Source organism: Salvia splendens, chromosome 2 (genome assembly GCF_004379255.2).
Source record: "Salvia splendens isolate huo1 chromosome 2, SspV2, whole genome shotgun sequence".
Lineage (NCBI taxonomy): Eukaryota > Viridiplantae > Streptophyta > Magnoliopsida > Lamiales > Lamiaceae > Salvia > Salvia splendens.
The window spans coordinates 13,406,500-13,429,097 of NC_056033.1; the positions used below are offsets into that span (position 1 = coordinate 13,406,500).

The window sequence follows — 22,598 nt, forward strand, 5'->3', positions numbered from 1 at the left end:
CAAAATCATATTGGAGCTGAACTGGCTGTCAAAAAATTCTTTACCACTGGTGAAAAGGTGGTTTTCCAAAGAGAACAGAAAGGAAAAGACAAAGCAGAAAAACCAGAAAAATTTAGCAACACAGAACCAAAACCTGGAAGTTTCATGGATAACATCCCAGAACATCTCAAAAGAGATTTCTTTGAATTTTTGGCTCAAAAGTCTGTCTCTTCAAAATCCAAGTCTGAAGAATCGGTCTCTTCTGATCCCATTGGGGGTCAAGACCCCTTTGATTTCTGAAGTCAGGTTTCTTTAGAAGAAAGAATACTGAAGCCTATTCTAGGTTTCTCGTTGATAATATCAAAATTGATACCGAAATGGTTACCTCCCTCTCAGAAATAGCAAAGATCGTTCTCGAAGCCCCTCCTGAAGAAGTGGATTTTCCATTTCTTAGAGAAACCGTTGGTGACATTTTCCATAGAATCAATAGAATCAAACGGATGAAGAGAACGCTCAAAATCATTAATATTATCACCGCAGCCTAATTCTGTTCGCATTACCAGGATGCCTCCTCCTTGGTTCTTTCGCATTGGTGATAGAATAAGAAGATTAGAACAAGCTATCAAAGATGAAGAAGAAAGTCTCCAAGTCATGTATGACGTCAGATTTCGAAGAAGTAGGCATATGGATTACTACTACGACGATGAAGAATGGAGACATTGTCAATATATCAAAAGATGCAGAAATAAAATCAATAGGCTCCACATCATCATGGCGGCCTAGTGTGAAATTGTCTTCAAAGTCAGAAATGACGGCTACTTTCTATTATAGTTATGTAAAAATTGTGTGAACAGTGAATAGTGAATAGTAACTTTTTGTAATAGTACTATGTAAATTAGTGTGATTTTCGTCACTGCTTACGTATTTGTAAGATACTGTACTCCTATGTAGCCAGGGTTGTTGGCTATAAATAAGAGGTCTGGAATGTAGAAAAGCACACCGAGTTCTGATCTCAGACTCATTGCTCTTCTCCCTCCTTCCCTCTGCTACCTTTTCAAGTTTTAATCCAAAGTGAGTTTTCACAATTTCATATCTTCATACTGCAATTTATCTTCATATTCCATATAAGTTTTAATCTGTATTTTCCTTTTCAAATGTGTTTTCATCTGTGTTTTCTCAATCAAATGACTTCCAATAACAGAATAATTCATAATAACTCTATAATAAACAATATGATGTTAACCAATACGTTATTACACAACACGGCCTCGGCCAATACGTGTTCTAACAACAAGGTTATAATCATAATGTTCAAAATCAACCTCAAAATGTTCATGTTCAAAATCAACCTGGGACAAGATGGTATCAGAGCCATTTTAATGACGGTAATGGATGTTATTAGACCTATAAATTCAACTGTCTTAATACTCGAAACTGAGATGATCAGATTATCCTTAGGAATAACCTTAGTCAAAGAAACGTTGGAATTCAGGTTTGGCAAGCTTGTAAGACGGTTGGTAAGCCTTAAGTCTAGGTGTTCCACGCATAGTGTTCCCCTGCGACCAGTTTCTTAGATCTAGACCAGCTCCTAATCTTAATCTCTATCCCTCTATTTGAGTATGGCCAGTAAGTTTAGAAGTCTTTTAGGACCCAAAACCAAAAATAAAATGGATAAAAATATTGTTTCAAGTAGTGAAACTCATGCCCCTATAGATTATTCTAATTGGAGCATCCCTAATGAAAAAATAGAAAACTACTATGATATAGGATTTATTGATTTCAAAACTGCCTTTTCTATAAGGACTCATGAAGAAACTAGAAGCATATTGCAAAAATCGGAAAGCTTTCCTCTTCTTAATGGAAGATCAATAAAAAGATATAGGGAACAGAAATATAGATATTCACATTTTGGTCTTGCCCAAATTGCTGTCAAACCCTTGGTCCACAGAGGAGTTGATACTCCCATTTTGCTTGTTCTATGAGATAAAAGACTCAAGAATTACAGAACTTCTATATTAGCCATGGTTCAAACAAACATATGTAATGGTCCCATCTACTTTAACTGCTATCCAAATTTCTCTGTCGATCTCACAGATCCCATGATCCTTGAATCTCTCATCCTTGATGTACAAATTCAAGGGGATGAGTTTCATGTATGTAAAAACTTTGCTGTCATGTTTAGAGTCTATCTTAGACTAATGACGTCTAATCTGAATCCAAAATTCAGTAAGAATCCCTTTTCAAAAGGAGAAACTATCCTTCTGCAGGTTGATGCTGAGCAGTCCTCAACCTATACTCCTAAAAGACTAAAATGGGATGAAATTACTATCCCAAGTCAGTTTACTATAATAGAACCTCATGCTCCTAGAAACTTAGAAAAAACAGAACCATCTCAGATCATTGAAGAACCAAATGGCACTATAACTGTCAAATTTGATAGAACAAATTCTTTCTCAACTTTTAGAAACAATAGGAGTTTCAACTACGAAAGTAGTAGAGCCTCTTGTTCTGACATGCCTAGCACATCTGAAAGAAATTGGACCTTCAAAACTCTCATACCTCGACCAAATTCTCCTACGGAACAAAACATAGATGACCCTTACTCACCTACTAGAAGTACTATGGTCATAACTACTAATAAAGAATTTGAACCTGACATGGATTATCTTAAGAAAGAATTAAGCAATCCTATTTACAAAGAAAAAGAAAGATGGTTCAATGAATTAAATGATAAAATTAAGAGTGAAATAAAAGAGAAATGGATGAGAGAAATGAAAAAAATCAAATCAAATTTCCTTTTTTATGATTTCATAGCAATTCATCTATCCTCTGAAGGATGGTATAATTGTTTCAAAAAACCTGCCATAGAAGTTGGATCAAGCCTTATGAAAAAGTGGTATTCTTCTGAAAAAGATATAGTTATTTCAGCTGTCCATCCCCCTCTTCAAGCTCTAATAATTCAAACTTCTAAAGGAGAGATTATTGCTGACCCTTTCAAACGAACTAATGTTACTGACCCTGAGGAAAACAGAGAATTCCGGAAAATTATCCAACAAAGTAATTTTTCAAACCAAATCCTTGGTACCATTGCAGAACAACTAGATACTATTTCATCAAAATTATTTACTGTTAATAAACAAAGCATCCTTAACGATACTTCCAAACCTTTTTTCAAAAGTAATGATAATTTGAAAAATAAGAATATTTCCTTCAATTCAAAAACAGAGGAAATTCTTAATAAGATCTCTGGAAATCTTGCTGGGCCAAGCAAGTCAACTACGAATGTTATTCAACATTGCCACGAGTCTAGTACTGAACAGTCAAGTTACTCTTCCTCTGAAAAGGAAGATAATTTTGTGGAAAAACTAGAAGATGTTTTCAAAGAGTCTAGTAACTCCCCTCTTAAAATAAATAAAATTTTCAAGGGGAAGAGATTTAACTGTAATAAACCTTATTATAGTAGGCCTTCGCCAGCAGATTTGCTGTATGAAGAAAGAGGTCAATTTCATAGGTCCAGTTATGATGGAACCTCAATTACTGAATGGAATATTGATGGAAAACCTGAATATGAAATTCTCAATACTTTACAAGAAATGGGAATGGCAAAAATGGCATTTAGATATGCTGGTATTTCTGAAAAAGAAGCTTGTGTCCTCCTTGTTAACGGTTTTACAGGCCAACTTAAAAATTGGTGGGATAATGCGTTAAGCCTAGAAAGCAAGGAAAAAATTCTTAATCATATTGTTAATACCGAAGATCAAGATGGTGAAATACATGAAACAAGCGATGCTTGTGATTTCCTTATTATTACCATCTCCATGTATTTTGTCGGAAACCCTAGGGAAGAATATAATAGCTCCTCTATGGTTTTAAATAACCTAAGATGCCCTTCCTTATCCGATTACAGATGGTATAAAGATGTCTTCATAACCCATGTCCTCAAAAGAAATGATTGTAATCAAGCCTTTTGGAAAGAAAGATTCATAGCAGGATTACCCAAATTGTTTAGTGAAAGAATAATACAAAAACTTAAAGATGATATTGATTCTGAAAATATCCCTTTTGAAAATATAACTTTTGGTCAATTATTTGCTTTTATCATAAAAGAAGGATTAGCCCTTTGTATGGAAATAAAAATACAAAACAAATATAGAAAGGACAAACAAAATGCCAAAAACGAATTAGGGTGTTTCTGTGAAATGTTTGGAATAGAAAAAATTGAGGCTCCTTCGTCTAAGAGCAAAAAGAAAATTAGAAAATTCAAGAAAGATACTCAAAAGCATGATTATTATAGAACGTCACGAAGTAATTTTACAAAATCAAAAAGAAAATTCAAACCAACTAAGGAAAAAGACAGGGATAAGATAAAATGTGAATATTGCAAAGAGGTGGGTCACACCGAAGAACGATGTTGGAAGAAAAGAAATAAAAACATTAGATTACTAAGTAAACAGATTAATAACCTTTTAAGAGAAGAAAATAGTTCCTCCAATTCTGAAAGTGAGTCAGAAATTGAAGAAATTCAAAACACCTCTGGAAGTAGTAATTACCATAGTAGTAATGAAAATGAAAAAGATATTTGCAAAATTTGCATCAATACCATTTCTAAAGAAAAGAAGGAAGCTATTCTTGATCTCCTTCACCAAATCCCTGACACTGAAACTAGGGATGATTATTTTAACAAGTTAAAGGACTTAATTCTTGAAGAGCCATCTACTTCTAAGAAGATTAATATAAAAGAAGATTTCAGCCTAAACAAACTATGGGATAAATATCCTTATCAAAGTATATCAAAACAAAAGTATTGCTTGTTTCATGTATTTCACCATCACCATCATGTATTTCATGTATTTAAAACCATAGAGGAGCTATTATATTCTTCCCTAGGGTTTCCGACAAAATACATAGAGATGGTAATAATAAGGAAATCACAAGCATCGCTTGTTTCATGTATTTCACCATCTTGATCTTCGGTATTAACAATATGATTAAGAATTTCTTCCTTGCTTTCTAGGCTTAACGCATTATCCCAAAAGTAACATTTTATCATTTGAAACTATCATTTTATCCCCTCAAACTATCATTTTATGATGCAAAAGTATCATTTTATCATGCAAAAAATCTAAAACTATCATTATTAAACAAAAGTATCATTTTATCATTTGAACCAATCAATTTATCCCCTCAAACTATCATTTTATGATGCAAAAGTATCATTTTATCATCCAAAAAATCTAAACAATCATTTTAAACAAAAGTATCATTTTATCATTTGAAACTATCATTTTATCCCCTCAAACTATCATTTTATGATGCAAAAGTATCATTTTATCATCCAAAAAATCTAAACAATCATTTTAAACAAAAGTATCATTTTATCATTTGAAACTATCATTTTATCCCCTCAAACTATCATTTTATGATGCAAAAGTATCATTTTATCATCCAAAAAATCTAAAACTATCATTATTAAACAAAAGTATCATTTTATCATTTGAAACTATCATTTTATCCCCTCAAACTATCAAAAAATCTAAACTATCATTTTAAAACAAAAGTATCATTTTATCATTTGAAACTATCATTTTATCCCCTCAAACTATCATTTTATGATGCAAGAGTATCACTTTATCATCCAAAAAATCTAAACTATCATTTTAAGACAAAAGTATCATTTTATCATTTGAAACTACCATTTTATCCCCTCAAACTACCATTTTATGATGCAAAAGTATCATTTTATCATCCAAAAAATCTAAACTATCATTATTAAACAAAAGTATCATTTTATCATTTGAAACTATCATTTTATCCCCTCAAACTATCATTTTATGATGCAACAGTATCATTTTATCATCCAAAAAATCTAAACTATCATTATTAAACAAAAGTATCATTTTATCATTTGAAACTATCATTTTATCCCCTCAAACTATCATTTTATGATGCAACAGTATCATTTTATCATCCAAAAAATCTAAACTATCATTTTAAAACAAAAGTATCATTTTATCATTTGAAACTATCATTTTATCCCCTCAAACTATCATTTTATGATGCAAAAGTATCATTTTATCATCCAAAAAATCTAAACTATCATTTTAAAACAAAAGTATCATTTTATCATTTGAAACTATCATTTTATCCCCTCAAACTATCATTTTATGATGCAAAAGTATCATTTTATCATCCAAAAAATCTAAACTATCATTTTAAGACAAAAGTATCATTTTATCATTTAAAACTATCATTTTATCCCCTCAAACTATCATTTTATGATGCAAAAGTATCATTTTATCATCCAAAAAATCTAAAACTATCATTATTAAACAAAAGTATCATTTTATCATTTGAAACTATCATTTTATCCCCTCAAACTATCATTTTATGATGCAAAAGTATCATTTTATCATCCAAAAAATCTAAAACTATCATTTTAAAACAAAAGTATCATTTTATCATTTGAAACTATCATTTTATCCCCTCAAACTATCAAAAAATCTAAACTATCATTTTAAAACAAAAGTATCATTTTATCATTTGAAACTATCATTTTATCCCCTCAAACTATCATTTTATGATGCAAAAGTATCACTTTATCATCCAAAAAATCTAAACTATCATTTTAAGACAAAAGTATCATTTTATCATTTGAAACTATCATTTTATCCCCTCAAACTATCATTTTATGATGCAAAAGTATCATTTTATCATCCAAAAAATCTAAACTATCATTTTAAGACAAAAGTATCATTTTATCATTTAAAACTATCATTTTATCCCCTCAAACTATCATTTTATGATACAAAAGTATCATTTTATCATCCAAAAAGTCTAAAACTATCATTATTAAACAAAAGTATCATTTTATCATTTGAAACTATCATTTTATCCCCTCAAACTATCATTTTATGATGCAACAATATCATTTTATCATCCAAAAAATCTAAACTATCATTTTAAAACAAAAGTATCATTTTATCATTTGAAACTATCATTTTATCCCCTCAAACTATCATTTTATGATGCAAAAGTATCATTTTATCATCCAAAAAATCTAAACTATCATTTTAAGACAAAAGTATCATTTTATCATTTAAAACTATCATTTTATCCCCTCAAACTATCATTTTATGATGCAAAAGTATCATTTTATCATCCAAAAAATCTAAAACTATCATTATTAAACAAAAGTATCATTTTATCATTTGAAACTATCATTTTATCCCCTCAAACTATCATTTTATGATGCAAAAGTATCATTTTATCATCCAAAAAATCAAAACTATCATTTTAAAACAAAAGTATCATTTTATCATTTGAAACTATCATTTTATCCCCTCAAACTATCATTTTATGATACAAAAGTATCATTTTATCATCCAAAAAATCTAAAACTATCATTATTAAACAAAAGTATCATTTTATCATTTGAAACTATCATTTTATCCCCTCAAACTATCATTTTATGATGCAAAAGTATCATTTTATCATCCAAAAAATCAAAACTATCATTTTAAAACAAAAGTATCATTTTATCATTTAAAACTATCATTTTATCCCCTCAAACTATCATTCTATGATGCAAAAGTATCACTTTATCATCCAAAAATACTAAACTATCATTTTAAGACAAAAGTATCATTTTATCATTTGAAACTATCATTTTATCCCCTCAAACTATCATTTTATAATGCAAAAGTATCATTTTATCATCCAAAAAATCTAAAACTATCATTATTAAACAAAAGTATCATTTTATCATTTGAAACTATCATATTATCCCCTCAAACTATCATTTTATGATGCAAAAGTATCATTTTATCATCCAAAAAATCTTAACAATCATTTTAAACAAAAGTATCATTTTATCATTTGAAACTATCATTTTATCCCCCCAAACTATCATTTATGATGCAAAAGTATCATTTTATCCTCCAAAAAATCTAAACTATCATTTTAAAACAAAAGTATCATTTAAAACTATCATTTTATCCCCTCAAACTATCATTCTATGATGCAAAAGTATCACTTTATCATCCAAAAATACTAAACTATCATTTTAAGACAAAAGTATCATTTTATCATTTGAAACTATCATTTTATCCCCTCAAACTATCATTTTATAATGCAAAAGTATCATTTTATCATCCAAAAAATCTAAAACTATCATTATTAAACAAAAGTATCATTTTATCATTTGAAACTATCATATTATCCCCTCAAACTATCATTTTATGATGCAAAAGTATCATTTATCATCCAAAAAATCTTAACAATCATTTTAAACAAAAGTATCATTTTATCATTTGAAACTATCATTTTATCCCCCCAAACTATCATTTTATGATGCAAAAGTATCATTTTATCCTCCAAAAAATCTAAACTATCATTTTAAGACAAAAGTATCATTTTATCATTTGAAACTATCATTTTATCCCCTCAAACTATCATTTTATGATGCAAAAGTATCATTTTATCATCCAAAAAATCTAAACTATCATTTTAAGACAAAAGTATCATTTTATCATTTAAAACTATCATTTTATCCCCTCAAACTATCATTTTATGATACAAAAGTATCATTTTATCATCCAAAAAATCTAAAACTATCATTATTAAACAAAAGTATCATTTTATCATTTGAAACTATCATTTTATCCCCTCAAACTATCATTTTATGATGCAACAATATCATTTTATCATCCAAAAAATCTAAACTATCATTTTAAAACAAAAGTATCATTTTATCATTTGAAACTATCATTTTATCCCCTCAAACTATCATTTTATGATGCAAAAGTATCATTTTATCATCCAAAAAATCTAAACTATCATTTTAAGACAAAAGTATCATTTTATCATTTAAAACTATCATTTTATCCCCTCAAACTATCATTTTATGATGCAAAAGTATCATTTTATCATCCAAAAAATCTAAACTATCATTTTAAGACAAAAGTATCATTTTATCATTTAAAACTATCATTTTATCCCCTCAAACTATCATTTTATGATACAAAAGTATCATTTTATCATCCAAAAAATCTAAAACTATCATTATTAAACAAAAGTATCATTTTATCATTTGAAACTATCATTTTATCCCCTCAAACTATCATTTTATGATGCAAAAGTATCATTTTATCATCCAAAAAATCAAAACTATCATTTTAAAACAAAAGTATCATTTTATCATTTAAAACTATCATTTTATCCCCTCAAACTATCATTCTATGATGCAAAAGTATCACTTTATCATCCAAAAATACTAAACTATCATTTTAAGACAAAAGTATCATTTTATCATTTGAAACTATCATTTTATCCCCTCAAACTATCATTTTATAATGCAAAAGTATCATTTTATCATCCAAAAAATCTAAAACTATCATTATTAAACAAAAGTATCATTTTATCATTTGAAACTATCATATTATCCCCTCAAACTATCATTTTATGATGCAAAAGTATCATTTTATCATCCAAAAAATCTAAAACTATCATTATTAAACAAAAGTATCATTTTATCATTTGAAACTATCATATTATCCCCTCAAACTATCATTTTATGATGCAAAAGTATCATTTTATCATCCAAAAAATCTTAACAATCATTTTAAACAAAAGTATCATTTTATCATTTGAAACTATCATTTTATCCCCCCAAACTATCATTTTATGATGCAAAAGTATCATTTTATCCTCCAAAAAATCTAAACTATCATTTTAAAACAAAAGTATCATTTAAAACTATCATTTTATCCCCTCAAACTATCATTCTATGATGCAAAAGTATCACTTTATCATCCAAAAATACTAAACTATCATTTTAAGACAAAAGTATCATTTTATCATTTGAAACTATCATTTTATCCCCTCAAACTATCATTTTATAATGCAAAAGTATCATTTTATCATCCAAAAAATCTAAAACTATCATTATTAAACAAAAGTATCATTTTATCATTTGAAACTATCATATTATCCCCTCAAACTATCATTTTATGATGCAAAAGTATCATTTTATCATCCAAAAAATCTTAACAATCATTTTAAACAAAAGTATCATTTTATCATTTGAAACTATCATTTTATCCCCCCAAACTATCATTTTATGATGCAAAAGTATCATTTTATCCTCCAAAAAATCTAAACTATCATTTTAAGACAAAAGTATCATTTTATCATTTGAAACTATCATTTTATCCCCTCAAACTATCATTTTATGATGCAAAAGTATCATTTTATCATCCAAAAAATCTAAACTATCATTTTAAGACAAAAGTATCATTTTATCATTTAAAACTATCATTTTATCCCCTCAAACTATCATTTTATGATACAAAAGTATCATTTTATCATCCAAAAAATCTAAAACTATCATTATTAAACAAAAGTATCATTTTATCATTTGAAACTATCATTTTATCCCCTCAAACTATCATTTTATGATGCAACAATATCATTTTATCATCCAAAAAATCTAAACTATCATTTTAAAACAAAAGTATCATTTTATCATTTGAAACTATCATTTTATCCCCTCAAACTATCATTTTATGATGCAAAAGTATCATTTTATCATCCAAAAAATCTAAACTATCATTTTAAGACAAAAGTATCATTTTATCATTTAAAACTATCATTTTATCCCCTCAAACTATCATTTTATGATGCAAAAGTATCATTTTATCATCCAAAAAATCTAAAACTATCATTATTAAACAAAAGTATCATTTTATCATTTGAAACTATCATTTTATCCCCTCAAACTATCATTTTATGATGCAAAAGTATCATTTTATCATCCAAAAAATCAAAACTATCATTTTAAAACAAAAGTATCATTTTATCATTTGAAACTATCATTTTATCCCCTCAAACTATCATTCTATGATGCAAAAGTATCACTTTATCATCCAAAAATACTAAACTATCATTTTAAGACAAAAGTATCATTTTATCATTTGAAACTATCATTTTATGCCCTCAAACTATCATTTTATAATGCAAAAGTATCATTTTATCATCCAAAAAATCTAAAACTATCATTATTAAACAAAAGTATCATTTTATCATTTGAAACTATCATATTATCCCCTCAAACTATCATTTTATGATGCAAAAGTATCATTTTATCATCCAAAAAATCTAAACAATCATTTTAAACAAAAGTATCATTTTATCATTTGAAACTATCATTTTATCCCCCCAAACTATCATTTTATGATGCAAAAGTATCATTTTATCATCCAAAAAATCTAAAACTATCATTTTAAAACAAAAGTATCATTTTATCATTTGAAACTATCATTTTATCCCCTCAAACTATCATTTTATGATGCAAAAGTATCATTTTATCATCCAAAAAATCTAAAACTATCATTTTAAAACAAAAGTATCATTTTATCATTTGAAACTATCATTTTATCCCCTCAAACTATCATTTTATGATGCAAAAGTATCATTTATCATCCAAAAAATCTAAACTATCATTTTAAAACAAAAGTATCATTTTATCATTTGAAACTATCATTTTATCCCCTCAAACTATCATTTTATGATGCAAAAGTATCATTTTATCATGCAAAAAATCCAAAACTATCATTATTAAACAAAAGTATCATTTTATGATTTGAAACTATCATTTTATCCCCTCAAACTATCATTTTATGATGCAAAAGTATCATTTTATCATCCAAAAAATCTAAACTATCATTTTAAAACAAAAGTATCATTTTATCATTTGAAACTATCATTTTATCCCCTCAAACTATCATTTTATGATGCAAAAGTATCATTTTATCATGCAAAAAATCTAAACTATCATTTTAAAACAAAAGTATCATTTTATCATTTGAAACTATCATTTTATCCCCTCAAACTATCATTTTATGATGCAAAAGTATCATTTTATCATGCAAAAGTATCATTTTATCATCCAAAAAATCTAAAACTATCATTATTAAACAAAAGTATCATTTTATCATTTGAAACTATCATTTTATCCCCTCAAACTATCATTTTATGTTGCAAAAGTATCATTTTATCATCCAAAAAATCTAAAACTATCATTATTAAACAAAAGTATCATTTTATCTTCTGAAACTATCATTTTATCCCCTAAAACTATCATTTCATCCCCTCAAACTATCATTTTATGATGCAAAAGTATCATTTTATCATCCAAAAAATCTAAAACTATCATTTTAAAACAAAAGTATCATTTTATCATTTGAAACTATCATTTTATCCCCTCAAACTATCATTTTATGATGCAAAAGTATCATTTTATCATCCAAAAAATTTAAAACTATCATTATTAAACAAAAGTATCATTTTATCATTTGAAACTATCATTTTATCCCTTCAAACTATCATTTTATGATGCAAAAGTATCATTTTATCATCCAAAAAATCTACAACTATCATTATTAAACAAAAGTATCATTTTATCATTTGAAACTATCATTTTATGATGCAAAAGTATCATTTTATCATCCAAAAAATCTAAAACTATCATTAGTAAATGAACAAATCAAGAAACAAATTATTATTATTGTTGTTGAATCTTTATTTCGGTATTACGGTATACCGTACCGTACCGCTATTACGGTATACCGTACCGTACCGTGTTTCGGTATACCGTTAAAAATGGTATACCGAAACACGGTACGGTATACCGTAATAACGGTATGGTAACCGTTATCAAAAATATCATACCGAATTTCCGGTATACCGGAATTTCGGTATACCGAAAATTCGATACGGTATCGGTATTGAATTTTTTCATACCGTACTTTCCGGTACGGTATGCTGTATGGCACGGTCGGTATGGTATACCGTACCGACCCACCCCTAGTCAAAGCAACAAAACGGCTGGACAAAACAGGATAAACACAATTAACCCAGCCAAAACACGCCCTTAGGATAAAAAGACAAATTAGAGGATGGCATACTTTTCAATTAATTAAATCAGGACAATTGATATTGGTAAATTGTCAGTGTTTTTGTCAACGTTTAGTATCTTAGATGGTGTAGTGGTTGAGCGTGGCATTGGAGAAGAAGCGGTGCCAGAGGGGGGCGAAGTGGAGGTTGGAGTTGGTGAGGAAGAGGAAGGCGATTTTAGGGCGGCGGGGGAAATTGGCGGAGTCCGTGGCAATGGCCTTGTGGAAGAGGGAGATGGAGATGGAGATTTAGCGAGGAAGAAGAAGAAGAGTGGTAGAGAGAGGATGAGGATTAGCAGTAGGGAGGAAACCGCCATGACTGCGGATGAATTTCCTCTTCGATTACTAATTTGAGTTTATGCGAGAGTGAGATTTCATATTGCTGCGACGAATGGTGTTTTTGAGATTTATAGATTTTGCGTTGCAGAGAGGAACAACAATTGCCAATTGGGGGAAGTCGGGCCGTTATATCGGTTATATGGAATGCTTTTTCTTCTTTCTCTGCTTTCGCGATTTTCTTTTCCTTTTGGATTGCTTTCTGTTGAAAATCAGTATTGTATTCATTCAACTTCTATGTTTTTGGCACAATATACATGCCTTTAAATAGGCTAAGGAATCCCTATAGATGGCAAGATTTTCCCTAAACATGAAATCAATAAATATACAAAATCAAGGAATATATCAATTTCCTAATTTGTGTGATTTCCTTCAATCTTGTGATTTCCTTCCAACACTCCCCCTCAAGTTAAGTAATGTGATCATCCATTCTTAACTTGCCCAATACTTCACGGAAGTTCCTTGCATCGACAGCTTTTGTGAGTATATCTGTCGATTGGTCTTCTGATCTCACAAAAGGAAGTTCTACTGTTTTTGCCTCTATATTGTCCTTGATGAAATGTCGATCCACCTCGACATGTTTCGTGCGGTCATGCTGGACTGGATTCTCGGATATACTGATTGCCGCTTTATTGTCACAGAACAACTTGCACGAATTTTTTGGAGTTCAAATCCAACTCAGTCATCAATTTCTTCAACCATAGAATCTCCGTCAATCCACTTTTAATACCTCGAAACTCAGCTTCAGCACTCGACAAAGCTACTACCTTTTGTTTCTTGCTTCGCCATGTGACAAGGTTCCCTCCCACAAAGGTGAAGTAACCAGCTGTTGATATTCTGTCATTTGGGTTTCCTGCCCAGTCAGCATCTGTAAACCCATGAATTTCCAGATGTCCATGATTCTCAAACAGAATTCCATGACCTACTGTCCCCTTTAAGTACCGAACGATCCTCAGAGCTGCTTCCCAGTGAGCTACTTGAGGTGCATGCATGAACTGACTGACCACCCCAACTGCGTAGGCTATATCGGGTCTAGTATGGGACAAGTACACCAGTTTCCCAACTAGACGCTGGTATCTGGTGCGGTGAGTAGTTTCAGCTCCTTCAACTATCCGTAAACCGTGATTCTGAACCATAGGAATGTCTGTCGGCTTACAATCCAGTAATCATGTTTCAGTTAGAAGATCTAAAACATACTTCTTCTGACTGATGAAGATTCCCCTTTTTGATCTTAGAACTTCTATACCCAGGAAGTATTTCAGAAGTCCTAAGTCCTTCATCTCAAATTCTGCGAATAAATTCTTTCTTAGCTGGGCTATCTCTTCTTCGTCATCGCCAGTGATAATCATATCATCTACATAGATGATCAGACAAATGATTTTTCCTTCTCTTTTCTTCAAGAACAAGGTATGATCAGAGTTGCTTTGCTTGTACCCATATTTTTTCATCACCTCTGTAAATCTCCCAAACCATGCTCTAGGTGACTGTTTTAGCCCGTACAGTGTCCGTTTTAATTTGCAGACCTTGCCTCCTTCGAATTCCTTAGTAAATCCGGGAGGTGCTTCCATATAGATGGGCTTTTGTAGTTCTCCATGTAAAAAGGCGTTCGTCACGTCGAACTGATGCAATGGCCACTCCTTGGTTGCTGCTATCGAAAAAAGTACTCGAATAGTGCTCATTTTTGCCACTGGTGAGAATGTCTCGGCATAATCAACCCCATAGGTCTGAGTGTACCCTTTGGCCACCAGTCTCGTCTTATACCTTTCAATCGACCCATCCGGCCTCCATTTGATGGTGAAGACCCATCTACACCCCACTGTTCGAACTCCATCAGGTTTCAGACAAACCTCCCATGTATTACTCTTCAGTAGGGCCCGCATCTCTACTAGCATTGCTTCCTTCCAATGAGGAATTTTCATGGCCTCCTCGACTGTATATGGGATTTCCTCCTCCTCATAAAGAGCTGCTTCAAATGCCCTAGCCATTTCAGTTAGATTGGCTTTGGCCAGGTTTGCCATAGAATATCTGCTTTTGCGAATCCTTTCAGGACTGTATCTCTTAGCTGGAATGTCGCGAGTGCTTCTTGGAGGGAGCACAAAACGGCCAGTATGACCATCAATTGCTGCATTCTCACTCTCATCTATACCAGACTCGTCAGGGGTAATAACGGTATTATCTGAGCTAGTTTCAGGAATTACCTTAGATATCACTGGAGGGGAAGATTCGGGCGTAGGCGTTTGAGGAGGCTCTACAGCAGACATGACTGGCTCGGCGGTGACACTAGCTTGCTCTGTTAGTTCCGCGGTCGAGATGTTTAGGTGTGGCACCGACAAATTGAGGGGTCGAATTATTTCATACTCCCCCTTACCATGATTCTCCCCCTGACCCCGAGGTTTGGTATAAAAATATTCACTCTCTAGAAAATTACAATTCATGGTTGTTATAATTTTCCTAGACCCTGGGTGATAGCATCGATACCCTCTCTGATTTATCCCATACCCCAAGAAAACACATTTTATTGCACATGCAGAAAATTTAGTTCTTTCATGTTTTGGCACATGCACATAAACAGAACAACCAAAGATTTTGAGCGGAAGAGTGAGAGGTGTAGGAATATTAGTTAAAGATGAAAGAATCTGTAGAGGAGTTTTCATACCTAATATTTTAGTGGGCAGATGATTAATTAGATAGACAGCAGTAACAACAGCTTCGGGTCACAAAAACTTCGGGACTCATGAGTCAAAAAACAGGGCTCTTGTGATCTCTAGGATTACCCTATTCTTTCTCTCTGCTACCCCATTTTGTTCAGGTGTATAGGGACAAGTAGTTTGATGAACTAATCCCTTTTCCTTAAAAAAATTTGTCATTTCTTTATTAACAAATTCCCTACCATTGTCGGATCTAAGGATTTTGATACCGGTTTGGAATTGTGTCTGGATCAAAGTAAAAAAGTGAGTAAATTTTTCGAAGACTTCAGATTTATGTTTCAAAAAATATACCTAAGTTAATCTAGTGCAATCGTCCACAAATAGAAGGAAATACTTAAAACCATGATCACCAATAATAGGAGCGGGACCCCAAACATCCGCATGTACTAAAGAAAAAATAGTCTCAACACGAGTATCGCGTGATCTAAAGGATTGTCTGTGGCTTTTCGCCAAAACGCAAGACTCACAAGTAATATCCTTAAAATGAGAAAACTTTGGAAAAAGCAATTTTAAATAACCCGAGGATGGATGCCCTAGTCTGCGGTGCCACAACCAAGCTTCTCGGTTTACAGATCCGTGAGCAAGCATTGCGGTGCCACCTTGTTGAGCAATCTCATCTACATAATAGAGACCTTGACGCTCAGTGCCACGCCCAATTATCCTCCTCGTCCTGATATCTTGTAATACGCAGAAATTTGGATGCATCAGTAATGTACAGTTTAATTCTTTCGTTATATGGCTGATAGACATGAGTTTATGGGATAATTTGGGCACATATAGACAATTTTTTAGTTTTAAGGTCGGAGAAATTTCGATGGTTCCACTCCCATTCACAACAGTTAATTCCACATCAGCAGTTTGTATATGGCTTTTTTCGCTCCATCAAATTCAGAAAAATCATCTCTATCATAGGACATAGTATCAGTCGCCCCACAATCAAAAATCCATCCACTTTCCTTAGAATCGGTTCTACTTTGGGCAATACAAGCAATCGGGATATTCTCCAAAGGTGCAAAACGATTTGGGCTAAGGAAAGTATTTTCAGCTACTTTAGGGGTTTTATCTCGAAATTCATTATTCTGAGGTCTCGTATGCAAATTTCGGGGCTCAAATTGAATACTCTTAGACCTACAGGGGCTAGAATAAAAATGACTCATGCGGGTGTTTTTTAGCATCAATCGAACTTGAAGGACTAAATAGCAAATTAAATTGGGGATTAGGATTTGTCAACCCTAATCCCATACCTCCAATTGAGCTGACTCATTTTCTCTCGGCAAAAGCCACCTCCCCAATTCCGGTTGCCTCGCCGGCTCTGCCGCCTCCGCCCTGCTGCTGGTCGGTGTCCCCTGCTTTCCCACGGGTGACGGTGACCTCCCGGTTGCCCGCCTCTTGCGGAAATAGTCCACCGCCACCATCCTCCATCCCGATTGCCAACCGTGCCTTTGCCTTTTGTTTCTCATCCCACCACTCCGGGAATCCGACGAGAAGAAAACACGTTTCTCTGGTATGTTTGTTCTTTCCACAGTGTGAGCACCACATCTTTGATTTATCGGGTTTGAATCCTCGGCAGTTGGGTGGTTGTGCGGCTGCTCGCGGTGGTGGCTGTTTTGGCCGTTGTTGAGGTTGGTTTCGGACAGCGAACCCGAGTCCAATTTGGCCCGATGATGAGTCGCCGTTGATTGCGCCGGTCTGGTGGTCAGGGTCTGTTACCGGCATCATCTTGCGTCGAGCGGCTTCTCTTTTCACCATCCCGTATGCGGTCTCGGCTGAGGGCAATGGGATCTCTTTGAGAATGTCCCTCCGGATTCCGTCGTATACCGGGTTGAGTCCTGTCAGAAATTTGAATAGGCGTCTGGTTCCTACATATGTTCGGAGTTGGCTGATTCCCTTGTCGCAGCAGTCGACCGGCTGATATTGGCACCGGTCGATCTCGATCCACACTCCGTGAAATTGTCGCTAGTATGTCTCGAGCCTCTGTTCTCCTTGGACGACCTTGCCTGCCTTCTCCTCCAAATCATACAGCAAATATGGATTTGCCGTGCTTTCAAAAGTGGTTTGTAGGCTCTCCCATAGAGCCTGTGCAGTCTGGTGGTGTGCGAAATCGACAACAATTTCGGTCTCAACGTTGTCAATGATCCATGAGAATACGATCATATCGGCTTCCTCCCTACTTGAGTAGCCTCGCAGCCCTGGTTCCGGTGGAGGCGGTGTACCAGTGATATATCGGTTTGCCCGCCTTCCTACAATTGCTACTCTCATCAACCGTTTCCACAGGGAGTAATTTGTCCCGTTAAGTTTAACGGCTAGAGTAACATTCCTGCTCATCTTTAATCGTCCATCCTCAATGTTGTCTGGTTTTCGCTCCTCCTCGCTGTCTGACATTTTTGGTGTAGATTGCAGGTTCGCCTTCTTGGCCGGGAAAGGTTTCTAGGCTATGATGATATTTTTCTGAGCCTTTGCTCTGGTACCATGTTGAAAATCAGTATTGTATTCATTCAACTTCTATGTTTTTGGCACAATATACATGCCTTTAAATAGGCTAAGGAATCCCTATAGATGACAAGATTTTCCCTAAACATGGAATCAATAAATATACAAAATCAAGGAATATATCAATTTCCTAATTTGTGTGATTTCCTTCAATCTTGTGATTTCCTTCCAACACTTTCCAGTTCCAGTTCTATTTTGTAAAATCAGTATTTATTTCTTTTTTCTTTAATTTGTTGACCAGCCTCGATTCGAGAGAAAGCAAAAGGAAACCAAATAAATAAGAATATTTGAATGATCTTTTGGTTTTATCATAACTTTCAAGTGTCAACAATGGGTTGTAGCTTCTCAATTCTGATAATATTCTCATAGACGATGGAATAAACTACTTAAATAACTCATTTTATAACGATTATAGTGTACAATGCAAATACTGCTGAACTGAATACAAATCCTAGATGTTGAGTCCAGGCATTTCATTCTGAGCTCTTTTGTGTTTTGTGGCTGTTTCCGCTCCAAAGAATGTGTGCTTGGTGGGAGAGCTACCGGCTGAGCTTTGAGGGCTTGACATCGTTCCCGTTCAGTTTGCTTCTGGAACCCCCGGGCTTCTGAGTTGTACTTTGAGTGCGGGGGCGGCTGCTGACAGCAGTTTGAGCAACAAGCTTAGCTCCATGCACTGTCCCTGTTCCAACCAGATTGTGGAAAGGCAAGCAAATTCATCAACTCTATTTTGACACATCCAGAATTCATATACGGAACCAAATATGACAAGGATCTGTTTGTGTGTATGAGTGAGTGAGAGAAACCTTTACCAGGCAGAGACCATCGCTTCTTGTCTTGAATATCTGAAAGGTTGGATCGCTCTGTAGGAGTGCTGAACGATCTAGAGCCAGCAGCTGACCTCGAGGTAGCTGAATTTTTTATAGATGTTCTCGGATTCCTACTTGCAGCTACCTTCCTCGATGAAGGACCTTTCTCAGTGGTGGTGTTGAAACGGGGGGTAGGTTTTCCGTTACCTGTACTTGACAATGGCTTTGTCTCTGTCAATGAAGATGTTGGAGCATCCACTAGAGCAACCTGTTCTTTTGTAGGACTCTTCGTCCCATCTCTAACACCAACATCATCTGAAACAGTTTCCCATGGGCGAACAACCATCCATCTCTCCGACCAATTCCAGCCCCACTCACTTTTAACTGTGGGGAAACCAACAGGTGTTGCCTCCTTCTGCTGAGAAGGCTGCCGCCGCTGCTTCTGCTGAGGCTGATGCCTTATCCCAGCCTGCCACTGCAGGATAAAGATTTTTTTCATTTCAAACATAATCATCATATCAGAGATGTTTCTTTTTCTTTTGCACTACTACTCTCTTACAGCCACAAAGTTTCTCAATTGAGGATAATTAAAGAGACGTTTACCTGACGAGCTAAGGCATAAGCTCTTGCTTTTTCACGCTTAGCAGTGGCCTCCTGCCTTTTCTGCGACTTGGCTCGGATTTCAGCAGCAGAGCCAACCTTGTCACACCACCCATTCTGTGTGTTCTGTACAAGCTAGATCGGCGAAATAGCAATCCATGTAAGATTTTGAGCTTTAGTATAACAAAGTAAATTTCAAATGGCTTACTTCAGGTTTTTTAGCTGGAGCCTCAACTTCAAGTTGTTGTATCAGCTTCTTTTGTACAGATTGATTTTTTAATGCAGAGCGGACATGTTTAGCTCGGGAATGGACCTGAACTTTTACCAGAGCTTGAATACAGCGAAGGGCAATGGCAGCTTGCCTTTTCACAGTATTACCGTTCACTAGAGCTTGAAGCCTTGCCATTCCTTTTATAGGACGAAAGGCTCGCCTAGCCTGATGTATAACAAAACATAGGAAGCATAGTTACTGCTCATTATGGTAAACAAACACCGCAAACATATTGTTTCCATATATGCATGAATTCTATATACCATGAGTCCTCTATAAACAGTTTGGATTCGTAAGGCAGCCAATTCTTCATTCATAGGCGGTCGAGTTTGAGTTTTAGTTTTAGCTTCGTTTTGCACCTGAAAGCAAACAACAGAATTAAGGATAGCTCTCCAAATCCCTTGTGCTAGCAAGGAGCAATACAGTTTACAAATTCAATGAAAGCTATACCAGAAATCCTCTAAATGCTGTTTGGATACGCCGGGTTGCCAATTCCTCCTGCATACTCTGGTCCTCCTCTAAATTAGATGTATCGTTTGCATCTTGGGCATCTGGAGCTTCATATTCCAACTCGAGTGAGCCGGATAGTGGACTAATTTGATCAGGATCTGACTCAAATACCTCTCTGACATCCGGCATTGCCCATCCTTGTACAGCATCATCATCTTCAAGCTGAGCTGCACTTTGCTCCTCCGGTGAATCCAAAGTTGGCTGGAAGTTGCCTTCCTTATCCTTGGCACATTCACCCAACCACTCTTCTCTCCAATCCTCTTGAGATTGCTGCTCAGATGCATTTTCTGCACGCGGTGAAACAGAAGACCGGTCCACTGAGTTATTCGTCTCAAGGGAAGTCGAAGGCGCATCGGAGTGGTCCATCTCCCACTGCCAGAATGCATCGTCATCTTCAAATTCTGTGTCCACATTTTCATTCAAAACGTTTTCAAATCTGCCTCTCTCATGCTCAACAGAGAGCTTGCTATGGTTGCTCTCGCTAGCATTTCTAGAAATCTGCACATTGAAACCCCCAAATTGAGATTTGCGATCTTCATACACATTAACTACGATCAATAATTAATAGAACACAATCTAAAGGTAGGCATCCTATCTCTGTGTGTAACAAATCAAATATCAATACACAACAATGATGAATTGATGATAAAAGAGAATACAAATATCACCAACATTTCCGTTCTCCGAAGATACTATTTTCTCTGATTTCTTCAAACCAAGCAATTGTTTGATCCATTTCTTTGGAACACCCATATTGTCAGAGCTGCAGCGGAAAATTAAGGAAAGAAGGATCATCAACCAATATTTCAACAAAAACGCAAGCTTTAAACACAAAAATTTGGAGAATTAATACCTGCAGCTGATTTAATCCATGCACACTGCCGCTGGAGAATATAAATTTGAGGATGCTCGACAAACGCACACATTAAATTTCCCAGGAACAAGGAAAAGATTGTATGCGTCTGCAAAAATGAATACGTAAACAAAAAATTCAAATAAAAAATTCCACTAGAAAAATGTGGTCTAGAGCATGTACCGGCATTGCACCTTTTTATTACCACACTCTAATTTCATTGACTATTATTTAATTTTGCATTGTTTTACTAGTATTTTATTATACAAAAACACTTTTTTGTGTCGATTATTTTCTTGTCGTCCAAAGAGTTGAGGACTACGGCTTCAACATATATTCAAAAGATTTAGGTAATCATATGATAGGTTCACTTTTTTTCTTCATTGATTTTTCGTTACAAATGAAATCAACAGATACAAATACATATTAAAATTTATAAAATTAAAATAATTGCCTATAAATAGACAAATGTTGATATCCATCCATCCCAAAATAGTTGAGTCATATTATTTTTTTATTTGTCCCAGACATTTGACGAAATACTTAGTCAGTATTGGACACGGTTTAAGAAGATGGTCAATTCATGCTTAAACAATCATACGTCGAAAGTCGAAATTATTTAGACCTTTCACAAAGGAATGATCGTAAAAAAATAAAGACTCAGTGAACTCGTTAAGTGGAGGTGATTTTTCACATTTGCGAGTGAGTGAAACGAACTATTATTGGGAGGCTAGTGGATGCAAAATGGGCCTATGACAAGTCATGTTCGAGGATGTTGAGGAAAGCAGCGTAACTTTAACTTGAGTAAATAGACGAGAGAGAGACACAACTCTCCCATCATCGTTATATTTTTCTCCCTAGTACAAGGAGCAGACGAGATTTTGTCTCCTACTTCGAATAGGAATTTCATCTTTTCTCTACCGAACAGGCACTAAAATTATAAATTATCTTAAAATTTTTAAACGATTATAATTTGCTTGTTTTAAATTTCTTTTCAAATCTCATACTTCATCCGTCTACGAAAAATAGTCCTAGTTTGTCATTTTTTTTATGTCCACAAAAAATTGTCTCATTTCAAAATAGAAACTTACTTTC

The 22,598-nt window shown here is 33.7% G+C and overlaps 2 protein-coding genes across 2 annotated transcripts; both read right to left on the reverse strand.

The window, feature by feature from the left end:
- Positions 1-13,900: 13,900 nt before the first annotated feature.
- On the reverse strand, positions 13,901-14,401 carry LOC121774100 (secreted RxLR effector protein 161-like). Its single transcript, XM_042171019.1, has one exon. The coding sequence runs from the start codon at positions 14,399-14,401 to the stop codon at positions 13,901-13,903; it is 501 nt and encodes a 166-aa protein (XP_042026953.1).
- Positions 14,402-18,841: 4,440 nt separating this feature from the next.
- LOC121770985 (protein IQ-DOMAIN 5-like) lies at positions 18,842-21,601 on the reverse strand. The gene is made up of 8 exons (XM_042167778.1): positions 21,504-21,601; positions 21,323-21,413; positions 20,591-21,148; positions 20,404-20,499; positions 20,078-20,305; positions 19,873-20,004; positions 19,273-19,744; positions 18,842-19,142 (listed from the first exon to the last, which is right to left on the reverse strand). Exons 2-8 carry the CDS (start codon positions 21,401-21,403, stop codon positions 19,003-19,005), a joined length of 1,707 nt encoding a protein of 568 aa, XP_042023712.1. The 5' UTR covers positions 21,404-21,413; positions 21,504-21,601; the 3' UTR covers positions 18,842-19,002.
- Between the last annotated feature and the right edge of the window lie 997 nt (positions 21,602-22,598).

Coding starts and splice junctions, on each gene's coding strand:
- LOC121774100 (XM_042171019.1), bottom strand. CDS start 14,401: ATGGTTCAGAATCACGGTTTACGGATAGTTGAAGGAGCTGAAACTACT.
- LOC121770985 (XM_042167778.1), bottom strand. CDS start 21,403: ATGGGTGTTCCAAAGAAATGGATCAAACAATTGCTTGGTTTGAAGAAA. Junction 20,500..20,590: donor CAGCATTTAGAGGATTTCTG/GTATAGCTTTCA, acceptor GTTTGCTTTCAG/GTGCAAAACGAAGCTAAAAC. Junction 20,306..20,403: donor CTGTTTATAGAGGACTCATG/GTATATAGAATT, acceptor GTTATACATCAG/GCTAGGCGAGCCTTTCGTCC.